At 42.1% G+C, this 14,066-nt stretch overlaps 1 protein-coding gene across 1 annotated transcript; it reads left to right on the forward strand.

Annotated features, from left to right (window-relative positions):
- The first annotated feature begins 8,544 nt into the window (after positions 1-8,544).
- Positions 8,545-9,048, forward strand: LOC128118755 (cofilin-1-like). The gene has a single exon (XM_052751581.1). It carries the CDS (start codon positions 8,545-8,547, stop codon positions 9,046-9,048), a length of 504 nt encoding a protein of 167 aa, XP_052607541.1.
- Positions 9,049-14,066: the final 5,018 nt, after the last annotated feature.

Below are 14,066 nucleotides of genomic sequence, written 5' to 3' on the forward strand. Positions count from 1 at the left end.
TGGTTCCTGCCATCAAGTGCCTGCCTTGAGTTCCTGTCTGGACACCCCTTAGTGATGAAATAAATCTTTCTCCCCTCAAGTTGCTTTTGGTTAGTGTTTTGTCATAGCAACCTAAAGCAAACGATACTGAAAAAATAATTTCCAAGCATGGATGTAGCTATTACAAATTCTCAGGGTTACCCTGAGGACTGTACAGACTGCTGCTGCTGAATGAGTGCCTGTGTTGGATGAGATTGCAAAAACAAAATGCACACCAGAATGATGTTGGGCATTTTATGAAATGTGGAAATTCTCTAATTTGATGCAACCACAACTGTCTTGTAGAACTAGAAGGAGGAGACTTGATAAATCTCATGTATGACTCTGTAGTACTTAACCAGTTTTAAAAACCAAAAGCCCATGGTTTTCTTCATTTATCCTGTCTTCCTAGCCTGGAGCCACAAACTATCTGAATCAGCCCTGTGGCTAACTTATGGAACATAGAAGTCATTCCATAACTAAGAGACTGTGAGCAAAGAGAATCCTCAAATTGTTTTTAGTATTTTGACAAATTCAATAAAGTCAGCCTTGGTGCCATAGTAAACATCTCCAGTTGTGACTGGTTGGTCCTTTTTTCTGCTTTTGCAGAATTAATGAATAACTTAAAGATGAAAACATAATTTTTCATGACATTACAGTAAGCCATAACACCACAGGAATTTGTAAGAGGTAACAAGATGGAACTCTTGATACTTAAGAGAATGGAGAACATGGCCTCATAATATTTCCCAATGTTCTTCTGTGTTTAACTATTTCACAAATTTTATAATATGTCAAAAACATGTATTACTAAGAGTCAGTGAAATATGCTCAATAACTCACTTTTTAAACTATCTGCTTTGCTATACATTTCGAGCTGGCCCTAAGCTGGATCCTCCTGCCTCCATGTTCCAAGTGCTGGATCACAGGTGTGTGCTACCACACCCAATTTAGTTCCATACATTTTTATTACCTAACAAAAGCTGGTGCTTCAATAAGGGCCATATTCTTACTTCTACTACTTTGCTTCTAGGAGTTGTTATAGACTTGGGTTCAGTGAGATGACTCAGTCGGTAAAGCCACTTGCTACCAGTCCTGACAACCTGAGTTTGATCCCCTAGGCCAGTGGTCCTCAACCTTCCTCATGCTGCAACCATTTAATACAGTTCTTCATGTTGTGGTGACCCCCCACTACCAACCATAAAATTATTCCATTGCTACTTCAGAATAGTAATGTTGCTATTGTTATGAATCATAATGTAAATATCTATTGTTTCTGATAGTCTTAGACAATAAAATAAACAAAAGGGTTATTCAAGCCTTCTCAAAGGGGGTCGCGATTCACAGGTTGAGAACCATTTACATGGACCCAGGGTTGGAGACAGTCTATCCAGGTGGGTCGCCTCCAAATTGTAAGCTGTATTTAGTTTCTCAAGCCTTTTGATTTTGGACCATTTAAATAGTGTCCCTCAAGTAAGACCTTGTAGAATACCAGCCCTGGAATATACTAGGCTATTGACCTAGATATGATTATTCTGAGTTATCTAAACCCAGATCCAGAATTCCCTTGTCAGCCTCCTTATTCTAAGGGCTGCCATAAATACACACATGTTGTTTAATGAGACCACACCAATCCTACCATCAACAATCTGAAGATGAACTGCCTTGGAACCTTAGAAGCAAAGAAAAGAGGGGCTGAGGGGACAAACTTCAATGGGTGTTCTCTTCTACTAGCTACAGTGATGTGGGTTATCTAATCCCACAGCTGGGAGAGTGTGCAAAGGAATCCTCCTCGTTCCCACCATTCTACCTGCTTGATTTTCGTGGACTGTTCAGCACTGGCTATTGTGACAATGACACTTTCCCCGTCTAAGCCTAGTTCTGTGTACACCTTGTCCCCAGGTTTATAGCTAGCAGTGGAATAAATTAAAGGCAAACTTGGCTATTTTGACAGTGAGGCTTCCCCCACCCAACCCTAACCCCGACAAACTCCTATTCATTCTTCAGATCAGAGCCAGAAATTCAAGGAAAAGTTTCCACAAACCAATCTCAGATCATTCTTCCTTCTTCTATCACACCTCCACCATGGCACCCTACCGGATTTTATCTTACGTAACACATTTCTTCTTCCTTCTGATTTGGATGTGTGTTGAAGAGCGGAACTTATGTAGATTGGGGGAGGGGTAATAACAACTCTGCATATTTTGCTTTTGTGGTGCCTGGGGTTTGAAGGTGTGGTTATGTAAAAAATTGTGGTTTTGATGCATTGATTAAATATCTTAAACTAGTTGCACTCTGAGTAGGCCATGAAGTTTTAAAAAGGAAGTAGACAATTCAAAAGGGGCAATGCAGTGGGGTGAGCATATTTCATGACCTTGGGGTGCTGGAGAGTCTAGAGAGTGGGAACACCGTAATTTCCTTGCATCCGTGCTGCCTGGAACAAAAGGAACAGAACTCTGATTCTGAGTCTTCTCACTGGCTGAGGGACATGGAGTAATCATTTTAATTCTCTTAGCATCATTTTCCTTTCAGAACCATTTCTGATCCTAAAGCTAGAGTTATTTCTTTTCAAAAACATAGTTAATAATTCCTACTAAATATGAAAAAAACTGAACAGGAAGCAGGTAAAATAAGGATAAGTTCTCATACAAAGTTTAAATCCCTTTATCACAATGAAAAATGCAAAGACTTCACTTGGGAGGCAAAGATATGTGTTTACAATTGGTGCCATTGCATTTGAAACTCATAAGAAAACACAAGAACTATCTTTGCAGGCCTGTTTAGCAATGACTCCAAAGGGCTGAGTGTGCATACTTCAGGAAGCCCGTGATTTTTATCAGCCATATGATCCTAGCTGACAATAGCATAGTTAGCCAACTCAGTATATCGCAGTCGTGTGGGCAGCAGTCTGAGTTCTCTTGTCCCAGAGACTAACTCACCTCTTCCTGCTTGAATTTCATGAAGTCTCTCTGTTAGCATCAAGGCAGAATTCTGGAAAAATACATAAAACAAAAAGTCTAGGACATGGCTTGCCTAGATTGCTGACTGTCATTCCTGGGCTAGATTTTACGAACTTCTCCATGGAAGATCGTGGTTGGTTTGGTTTTCATGTATTTGATGATAGAGGAACACTGAACCAGACTATTGTGGTGAGGCTCACAAATATTTAAGTGTCCTAAATGACCACAGAGAGGGATTTGCGACAGGCTACAAAGCGAGACTAAAGGAAATGCATTCAGAATAAGTTGCTGTCTTTAAAATTTGACTATATCATAATGAAAACGCTAGAAGCAGTCAGTAGACCATGCAGTCCTGTGAAAGACGCTCTACATAGACTCCTGTATGATGCAGCATATGGCGATCAAAAGGATGAGTAATCAAGCCTCACACTTCTGCTGAGATGTGAGCATTAATTTCTGTCCTTGGTTACTTCTGTAGTGCTCGGTGTGTTTTCCGCATTTGCTTAACTGCTGTTCTAGCATGGTTTCTCCTCCTCTGTAGCTTCATAGACATACTTATCTTTCTCCTCAGCCTAAACAATTCCTCCCAGTGTCTTCCATTAGAGTGGGCATAGTGGTTGTCTCAGTTAGGGTTTCTGTTACCGTGAAGAGACATCACGACTTATAAGCACTTACAAAGGAAAAACGTTTAACTGGGGTGGCTGACATTTTCAGAGGTTTAGTCCATTATCATCATGGTGTGACATGGCAGCACACAGGCAGACATGGTGCTGGAGAAGGAGCTGAAAGTCCTGCATCTTAACCTTCAGACAACAGGAAGTGGTCTGAACTAAGCGTAGCTTGAGCAAAGGAAACCTCAAAGCCCACCCCCACAGTGACACACTTCCTCCAACAAGGCCACACTTACTTCAACAAGGCCACACCTCCTAATAGTGCCACTCCCTATGAGCTTATGGAGGCCAATTACATTCTAATTACCACAGTGGTCATGAAATCCTTTAGTCTGCTCTTACTGTGGAGAGTTTTTCCTTCTTCAATTGTGATAGTTTTTCTAAGTACCTTAGTCTAGGTTGGCAGTTATTATCTTTTAGGACCCAAAATACATCACCACAAGTCCTTCTGACTTTTTAATTTTTTTTCTGTCTAGAAATCTCCTATTTTGATGAACCCACCTTTGTGTATAGCTTGATGCTTCTGGAAGCTTCTAACTTAATTTATTCGTTCTGTGTATTTAGTGTTTTAACTACAATATAATGAATGTGGGAGGTTCTTTTAATTTTGTTTGTTTGATGTTATAAATGCTTCATACACCTACATGGGCATCTCTTTTTCAAGATTTGAGATGTTTTCTGCTATAATTTTATTGAAAGTGTTTTCTGTTCCTGTAGCAAGAAATTTTATTTTGCTTCTTTGCTATTTCCATGGCTCATATATTTTGTCTTTTCATCTGTGTTCCATAGATCTCACAATTCCATTTTTTCTTAAACTTTATCTTTGTTATTCTGATGGGTTATATTTTATATAGGACTTTTTCCCCCTCTTGCGGCTTTCAATGCTCTTTATTTGTTCTGTATATTTAGTGTTTTAACTATCTGTCATGGGGAGAATTTTTCCTGGTCTTGTCTATTTGGTGTTCTGTGTGTTTCTTATATCTGTATGGCTGTGTCTTTCATTAGTTTGGGGAAGTTTAGTTCTGCGATCTTGTTGAAGATCTGGTCTATGCCATTGCCTTGGGGTTCGTTTTCCTCATCCATCCTTCTGTTTTGCAGATTTGGCCTTTTCATGGTACCCTTCATTTCCTGCATGTTCTTTTCCTGTGTCCTTTTAAAATTTTCAAATTCTTTGCTTGTTTGGCCTATTTCCTCTACTTTGTCCTGGAGTCTCCTGTTCTCCCTTCTATTTCATCCACTCTCCTTGGAAGGCTTTTCTTTGAGTTTTCTAGTTGGGTTACTGAATTTTTCAACTCCATCTTCCTTTCAGTTTGAGTCTTTTCAGTATATCTATCTCTTCATTGGATTTGCTTTTCTAGGTCTGTGTTGTTTTGTCCTATCATTCAGCCTTGTGTTTGTGTTTCCTTGGGCATCAGTTATGTGCTTATTGTCTTTGAGTTCATTCTCTCCTTAAATTCACTGAGATGTCTGTTTGTGTCCTCTTGAAAGTCCTTGACTTCTAGCCTGGCAGGCAGTGGTGGCACATACCTTTAATCCCAGCACTTGGGAGGCAGAGTCAGGTGGATCTCTGTGAATTTGAAGCCAGTCTGGTCTACAGAGTGAGTTCCAGGACAGGCCCCAAAGCTACAGAGAAACCCTGTCTCAAAAAAACCAAAAGAAAAAAAAAGTCCTTGACTTCTTTGATGATGTTTAAGGTTACCCTTTTAAATGTTGTGCTCCATGGTTCATTTAGATGATTCTCTTTAGAGAACATTTCTATAGGAATGGTAGCTTAGGGGAAGTATACTGCTTGATCTTTCACACTATCATTATGATGAGACATGGGCAAGTAGACTCTTACGTTGAATGTGTGACTGGTGTGAACAGAGAAGTCTGGGCTGGTGCCAGGTGGTTGGGAAGGGCACAGACAGGGCTCACCAGTTGGGGCTTGGGCTCTGTTTGTGGCACCTGGTGTAGGTCTGGGAATTGGAAAGTGTGCAGACAGGGCAGAATCAGGCAGACCCACTAGGCTGGGTCAGAGCACAGGTTATGTGCGCCCTACTGGGCCTGGAGTGTGAATCTGACACACACAGCTGTGAGGTAACTGGAGTCGGAAGGGGTTGTGCCAGGGAGCACAAGAAGGTTACTCCTGTCTCTGTGCCAATGGGCTGGCTATAGGGTCCCTGCAGGAAGGGGTTTGTGGTCTAGTGAGTTACAATGGGAGGAAGAGTCTGGATGAAGGTCATGATTCCTGCCAAGCAGCTTAGGCAGGAGGGAGTTGAGACACTAGTTGAACTTGAAACACAAAGAAAAATAAAACCAACCAACCAATCAAAAACCAAAAATCATCCTTGTTTTTTTTTTAGTAGCAATGTATGCAATATTCAACAGGGACTAGGCTGTAGTAGGGTTAAGCTGTCATTTCCCCCTGCAAGGCTGCTGTTTGGAGGCACCAGGCTTTATCCTCAATATTGCTCTAAGATAGAAAACTGTCATCAAAAACAATCATTATTAAAGGGTATTAGTACTCAAATGGAAAAATAATCACCACTTAAGCATCAACCACATTAAGAAGTAGAGGAGCACTATGTGTGTTTACTGATGTATTAGTTACTATGATTGCATGGAAAGGGAATAAATATAGAAAGCAAGTAATTAATAATGAGCTGGAGAAAAAACGGGGGCAGAAATGTGTGAACTGCTATGGAATAATCCTTCGGTACACTGTGTAAATCATGCTGTGATTGGTTTAATCTTTAGAAGCTGACTGCCCAATAGCTCAACAGGGTAAGATTAGGCAGGAGAACCAGACAAGGACACTGGGAAGAAGGGTAGAGTCAGAGGAGTTGTCAGAAAGACACAGAGAGGAAACAGGAAGTTCGAGATGAAAGAGAGGTAATGCCAAGTGGCAAAATGTAGATGAACATAAATGGGTTAAATGAAGTTGTACGAGCTATTAGTAATAAGCCTGAGCTATCGGCTGAGCATTTATAATTAATATTAAGTCTCCAGGTCAGTTATTTGGGAACTGATGGGTATTTGGGAACAGTCTACAATGAACATATGAGGGGGTGATAGGGACAGAGGCAGGAGACGAGGCAGTTTGGGCTCAAAGTCTAAAGAAAAGACTAAGAAAAAGAAATGCAATCAGGTAACTTCAATCAGCCACAGCTCTCAGAGCACCTAGACACACGAACCCTGGGAAAGCTTGTACATAGGAAGATGGAAAGAGAAAGAGGAGAGGGGCAGGGAGAGGGCAAAAACAGAGCAGGACAAAGTGGGTTTTGTTTATTTGTTGTTTTTTAATTGGCAGTGAGTATTAAACAAGACTAGAGGGGCCACAGTTTGTGCATTTTGCCCTGCTTTCTGGTCTATACTGAGTCTCAAGGTTATTTCCTGGTCTTGCAGATGCCTGTCACACCCAGAGAGCTCCTGTGCGAGGCTGGGTCTCAGATATTGCTCACAACTTGGGAAGATCCTTCAAAGGCTGGTTGCCTATACCTGCCTCTCCCTCAACCAGCTCTTTGCAAAACTGGGCCACAGATGCTGGTCCCATCTTCATGGGTCAGGATTTGAATGTTGAACCTGTTCCTGTGCAATCCTGCCTTGAGGTTCTGTATGCCACTTGAATCTCAAGTCTGTTTTCCTGGAGACTCTGGCTCCAATCAGGGTTCCATCTTGTTGAATGCAATGTGGTTCTGATTATGAGTATCTTCCCTTTCGATTGCAGGTATTAATCTGCCCAGGTTTCAGAGTATATATAGTCCCATGATACATGCAGTGAGGTTTCCCTGACATGTAGTTCACAGAGGGCCTGGGGTTGTCAAGACTCTGACTCAGCAGGAATCTTTTTTTAAATGGCAGCTGTTCCCGTCAAGTGGAGCAAGGGCAGCATCTCCTCTTGTCGGTGCTGGCACCCCGACACTTTTTCTGCTCTTTACAACATCTGTTACTGAAAGTGCAAGTCCAGCTTTTTCTGAGCCTCTGTCTTAAGCTGTGGCTTCTGCCATCTGCTGTGGTGGGTTCCTGTCACTGAGAGTAGAGAGCTCCCCAAATGGTGCCAGTCCCTCTGGGATGGACTCAAGACTTTCTCTCCTTTGTGAAGTCCCCCATTTTATGTTGTTGTTAAAGCTGGGGATATTTCAGCATCGCCAGCCTCTTCTGATACCTGTTTCCACCTTTCCTGTTGATTCTCTGGAGATTGCAGCAGACCTTTCCTTCCTCCATCCTCCATTTTCTGAAGATCTCTACCCACCTATGTCTGCTCCTACTTTACCTTTAGAATTATTGTGTGAAAATCTGGAATAAATGAGAGATGGTCCTTAACACAGATTAGAACTCTGTCCTTTTCACTTGACATGTGACCATGTGGACAACTTAAAATCTTACTCTTGGAAGTCTTGCAGCTTTCTGCTGGGTCTCTTCTATCTAGGCCTGGCTGTGCGGGGTGGGAGAGGTTAGGATGGAGGCCCTTATCTGATCCAGAAGCCTGTAATGGGCTTTTTTCCTTCCTTTATAAGTCCTTCATTTTGCCCACACCTCTCTGCTCTGCACGTGCCTATCTTATCCTTCTACCACCCTCCCACTCTTTCATTTTAGCCATTCCCAGGCTCCAGTCAGACATCTCTCCGCTGTGGGGGGTCCTTTCAGCTTTTTTTCCTTTTGAAACCCTCCCTGGTCTGAGTGATGATTACTCTTCTATTTTTACACTGCCCCTGACATTAAGATATTCAGAGAAGACATTCAATTCATAATCATCTAAGTATTTGTACAATTTCTGTACCACACAGAAATTTCCCTGTATTGTTATGTATTCACACAGAAATTTCCATTTTAGGTTCAATCAGTTGCCCGCAGCAGCTGCTGAGGCTCAGTTCTCTTATAGCCCTCCTTGTCTCCCTTTTGCTTCTGGAAACATGGCCTCTGCTGTGACTGTCTCTGCTGGTGTCATCAAGGAGTTCAATGACATGAAATTGCACAAGTCCTCAATGCCAGGAGAAGTGAAAAAATACAAGAAGGTAGTGCTCTTCTGCCTGAGTGAGGACAAGAAGAGCATCATCTTGGAGGAGGTCAAGGACATCCTGGTATGGAATGTGAGGCAGGCTGTGGATGACCCTTACACCACTTTTGTCAAGGTGCTGCCAGACAAGGACTGCCACTATGCTCTCTATGATGCAACCAAGGAGAGCAAGAAGGAGGAACTGGTGCTCATCATCAGGACCCCTGAGTGTGCATCCCTGAAGAGCAAAATGATCTATGCCAGCTCCAAAAAGGCCATCAAGAAGAAGCTGCCAGGAATCAGGCATGATTCACAAGCAAACTGCTATGAGGAGGTCAAGGACTGCAGCACCCTGGCAGAAAAACTAGGTGCCCTCCATTTCCTTTATCAGCTGCCTCCAGCCTCTGCCTGGAACATCTAGCAGCCCCAGACATGCTCTCCGGTGTTGCTGGCTGCCTCTTTCCTGCCAGACCAGAGGGGCATAGGGAGAGTAATCCTTCACCTCAGTTGCCAAATGCTCCCCAACCCCCTGGGCCATCCTCCTGCCTCCATCCCTGGTAGATCTGGCCTTCCCAAACTGTTTCTGATTCCTCTTGAATTGAAGCAGACCAAGTTTTTCTTTCTTTCTTTCTTTCTTTCTTTCTTTCTTTCTTTCTTTCTTTCTTTCTTTCTTTCTTTCTTTCTTTCTCTCTCTCTCTCTCTCTCTCTCTTCTCTCTCTCTCTCTCTCTCTCTCTCTCTCTCTCTCTCTCTCTCTCTCTCTCTTTTTCATGCTCTTTGACTCTTTTGAGGGACTACCACCCAGCTCCCAAATAATCACATGGAGTCTTATTTTTTCTTATGAATGCCTGGCCTTAGCTTGGCTTGTTTCTAGCCAGCTTTTCTTAACTTAAATTACCCCATCTACCTTTTGCCTCTGGGCTTTTATCTTTCTCTATTCTGTATACCTTTCTTTCTTTCTTGCTCCATTGCTGGTTGTGTAGATGAGTGGCTGGCCCTGATGTCCTTCTCTTGCTCCTCGATCTCTCCTCCCAGATTTCTCCTATTTATTCTCTCTGCCTGCCAGCCCCACCTGTCCTTTCTCCTGCTCAGCTATTGGCCGTGTTCAGTTCTTTATTAGACCAATCAGGTGTTTTAGACAGGAAAAGTATTCTACAGCAATAAGTCCCTTCCCAGGCACCCAGTTTGAAGGGAGCCTGTATTTTTTTAATGATGCCCCTATTACTCATCCCTCCCATCCCATGCAGCCAGCTTCTAACCACGACAGTGACTCTGTGCTTGTCTGTTTAGTTGTGTGTGTAAATGAAATGTGGAAATGACCCTCCCTGGACCAACTACTTGCTCTCCTCTTTCCCTTGTTCTTGGACACTCATGGAAGCAGGACCAGTAAGGGACCTTCAGTTTATACAACAATAAGCAACAACAACAAAAGAAATTTCCGTTTTGAACTCCAGTGAGATGACCTGGTAAACTTTGCTGTCTATGTCAAAACTTTTGAGCTGCACTGAGTATATATTTGGGCAACTGAATCTTTTGGCTGCTATAGCCAGTGGGACACAATTTAAAGAAAAACAAGATAACACTAAAATTTGGACTGCTTTTACGGAATTCGTTTGTTTTTCTTTCTGAGTTTTGGCTAGCACATACGACTTTCATGGTAGAGTTATTCAAACTCTTACATAATTAAATAGAATAGTCTGAAGTGGTAAAAATTCCTGATTGTATTCATTTCTAAATGAAAACAGTTGTGTCACTTTTAAGGACATATAGTGCTATGAGTCATTTAGAAAGTATTAACAATATTTGTTCGAACGACCTACTGTATTAGTATAACAGTCAATAGGCCAAATTTTATATTGAGCGCCACAAGACCCTACTGTGAATCTCAGTTTTCTTTGTAAAAACCTTACGTCCTTGGCTAAGTCCTTCGGTTTCCCCACCGCAACATCTTCTGAATCAGCCCAGATGATCCCAAGAGGGAAATATAAACAAAGGCTCGAGAGATGGCTATGAGCACCCATGTCTGGAGACACACAACTTTTTCTAACCCCAGCCCTAGGGGATCCAACACTGTCTTCTGAACTCTACAGGCATCTGCACTCATCACACACACACACACACACACACACACACACACACACACACACATATGCACACACACTTAGATGTGCACATACACAAATAGAAAGTGAAAAGAAAATATACACAGAGTAATTTATGTGCATACATTGAGAATATAACTACAAAAGAAATGCAGCCAATATTAATATTTTCATTTATTTCTTTCAAAAGGTATGTCTAAAGTAGTTATTATTTTCTACACATAATAGCAACTATATTTGCCATTTACTAAGCAAACTCCTTATAGCTTTCTGTCTGAATTATATCTTCTTTATAAGAGATTTAAATTAATGTAAATTAAATGTGACAAGGACGGGAACACTTATTTTTCAGCTTCCTCAATCGAGTTGTTCCTAAAATCTTCTGTCAGGTTTGAGCAGAGAATTGTGGCAGCAGGAAATAGCTTAACGACCAGCCCTTCATAGAACCTGAATGTGGGTCCTGGAGGAATGCAACTTAATGTGGCGTGCAGCTGTAAGGCATGCCTGCCCTGGAGTTCCTCTGGTCTCTTTCATTCCATTAGCCCACACACTTGGCTTCAAGTTCTTGTAAACTCAGAGGTGATGACATTCTAGAGGCACCTGTTCCCTCCATGTAGATCAGATATGACTCGGGATGCATCCTCAGGTCAGGGAGGACCCATGTAGACATGCAAATAAGGAAAGAAACAGGGCACAGTGAATGGGTTGGATATTGATGTATTTCTATGAGAAACTGTGACAAAAGCCTGTATGACCCCTGAAGATGTCATGGGCATTTCCTCAGCAAACAGGGTCAAGGGACGGCTGTGGATATTGCTCTGTATGCTGTGAACGTGCTGCTCTGATTTGGTTGATAAATAAAACGCTGATTGGCCAGTAGCCAGGCAGGAAGTATAGGTGGGATAAGCAGAGAGGAGAATTCTGGGAAGAGGAGGGCTGAGTTAGGAGTTGCCAGCCACAGACGAAGCAAGATATGAAGGCAGAACTGAGAAAAGGTACCAAGCCACGTGGCTAAACATAAATAAGAATTATGGGTTAATTTAAGATGTAAGATCTAGCTAGCAAGAAGTCTGAGCCATTAGGCTACACAGTTTTAATTAATATAAACCTCTGTGTGTATTTATTTGGGTCTGAGCATTTGTGGGCCAGGGCAGAACTGGAGAAAACTCCCGCTACAGGGGACTCTTATTTTAAAACATCCGTGGCCAGGGGTGGTGACACACACCTTTATTTATTTGTTTGTTTGTTTGTTTATTTATTTACTTATTGGGTTTTTTGAGACAGGGTTTCTCTGTGTAGCTTTGCGCCTTTCCTGGAACTCACTCTGTAGTCCAGGCTGGCCTTGAACTCACAGAAATCCACCTTCCTCTGCCTCCCGAGTGCCGGGATTCAAGGCATGAGCCACCACTGCCCAGCGGCACACACCTTTAATCTCAGCACTTGGGAGGCAGAGCCAGGAGGATATCTGTGAGTTCAAGGCCAGCCTGGTCTACAGAGCAAAATCCAGGACAGACACCAAAACTACACAGAGAAACCCTGTCTCAAAAAACCAAACCAAAAAAAAAAGAAGAAAAGAAAGAAAGAAAGGGAGGAAGAAAGAAAGAAAGGAAGGAAGGAAGGAAGGAAGGAAGGAAGGAAGGAAGGAAGGAAGGACGGAAGGAAGGAAGGAAAAAAGAAAGAAAGAAAAAAACCATCCAGGAAGCAATAGTTAGGAGAAAAGTTGGGCTTGGTGCTCATCACTAAATAAGAGCTCTTTCTATGACTGTATTCATTTCCACTTTCTCCAGGGTGGCAGCTGCCTCAGGATTATCTTTGTCCCAACCCTGGTGGAGGAGGCAGAACACAGCACCAAGAAGAGTCTGAAGGGGAATCTTTCCTTTGGAAGGAAAAACAAAACACTAATTCAGGAACTATGGGAAGTCTCGTGCATCTACACAGTCTCAACTATTTTCTTCCTTTTTTTTTCCCTGTGTGTGTGTATGGGTGTGTGTGTGTGTGTGTGTGTGGGTGGGTGTGTGTGTGCGTGCATGTGTGTGTGTACAAGTATGTGTGAGAGTGAAGTGCGCATATGTATGTGGATGCATGCTCCTGTGTGCATGCAGAGGTCACAGGAGGACTATCTACCTTATTCCTTTGCAACAGAGTTGCTCATTGAACCAGGAGCTAAGGTTATGGCTAGCGACCCTACAGCACAGGGGTTACAGACAGTCATGAGACCCTGTCCAGCTTCTTCTGTCAGTTCTGAGAACTTGACCTCAGTTCTTCCTGCTTGCACCACAAGTGCCCTTAACCCACCATCTCTCCAGCCCCTTATTTTCTGCTTTCTTTGTATTTCTCCATTTACATAGACTCTTGAGTAGTCACTGAACATTTGTTGCTATTTCTAGCTATCATTTTGAGAAGTTTAAAAACCTTTCAGTGACCATTAGTATTAATGAATTTTTCATTTCTTTGAAATGCTGTTTTTTGTTTGTTTTTGTTTGTTTGTTTTTTGTTTTGTTTCTTGAGACAGGGTTTCTCTGTGGAGCTTTGCGCCTGTCCTGGAACTCACTTGGTAGCCCAGGCTGGCCTCGAACTCACAGAGATCCACCTGGCTCTGCCTCCCGAGTGCTGGGATTAAAGGCGTGCGCCACTACCGCCCGGCCTGTTGCCTTATAAATTGACCTGGTCTTTTCCTAACCTGGTCTTCTAACACAGGTACTTGCTATTGATTTTCTCCTACCTCATATATATATATATATATATATATATATATATATATATATATATATATATATATATATATATATATACATATATATATATGTATATACATATATATATATCACTGTAAGATCTTGAATTTACTTTCAATAATAATGTAGCCTTTTTCTAAATACACACTTCTTGGACTGAATTTAAGCAATAGAGTAGATAAAAGCGTATTGAGTAGCAGTTAGAGTCAAAGGAATATTGTGGCACAAGGGCAATGTTGGTGAGATTTCCCCTACTGCATCAAAATGCCAGAGAGAAGCAACTTATGAAGAAAAATCATTTTGGTTTATGGTGTCAGAAGCCTAAGTCTATTGTTTCTTGGCTCTTTGCTTTTGGGCTGTGGAAAGGCAATACCCCGTGGTAGAGTGTGTACTAGAAAAAGTTACTCACCTTGGGACATACAGGAGGCCAAGACAGAGACAGGACAGTGCCAGCACCTCACACTATCTCTTAAGCAAGCCATGTTTCACAGACTATGTTAATTCCTTCCCCTTATGATCAGACTGAAGGATTTTTCAGGAGTCACAAATAGTTCACAGTTCGTGGACAGAAATTTATCATTTTTCCTAGCTCTCACCTGGTTAT

The sequence above is a fragment of the Peromyscus californicus genome, unplaced genomic scaffold (genome assembly GCF_007827085.1).
Source record: "Peromyscus californicus insignis strain IS unplaced genomic scaffold, ASM782708v3 Scaffold_22__1_contigs__length_63687245, whole genome shotgun sequence".
Taxonomy (NCBI): domain Eukaryota; kingdom Metazoa; phylum Chordata; class Mammalia; order Rodentia; family Cricetidae; genus Peromyscus; species Peromyscus californicus.

Excerpts from the sequence above, each read along its gene's own strand:
- LOC128118755 (XM_052751581.1), top strand. The coding sequence starts at position 8,545 with ATGGCCTCTGCTGTGACTGTCTCTGCTGGTGTCATCAAGGAGTTCAAT.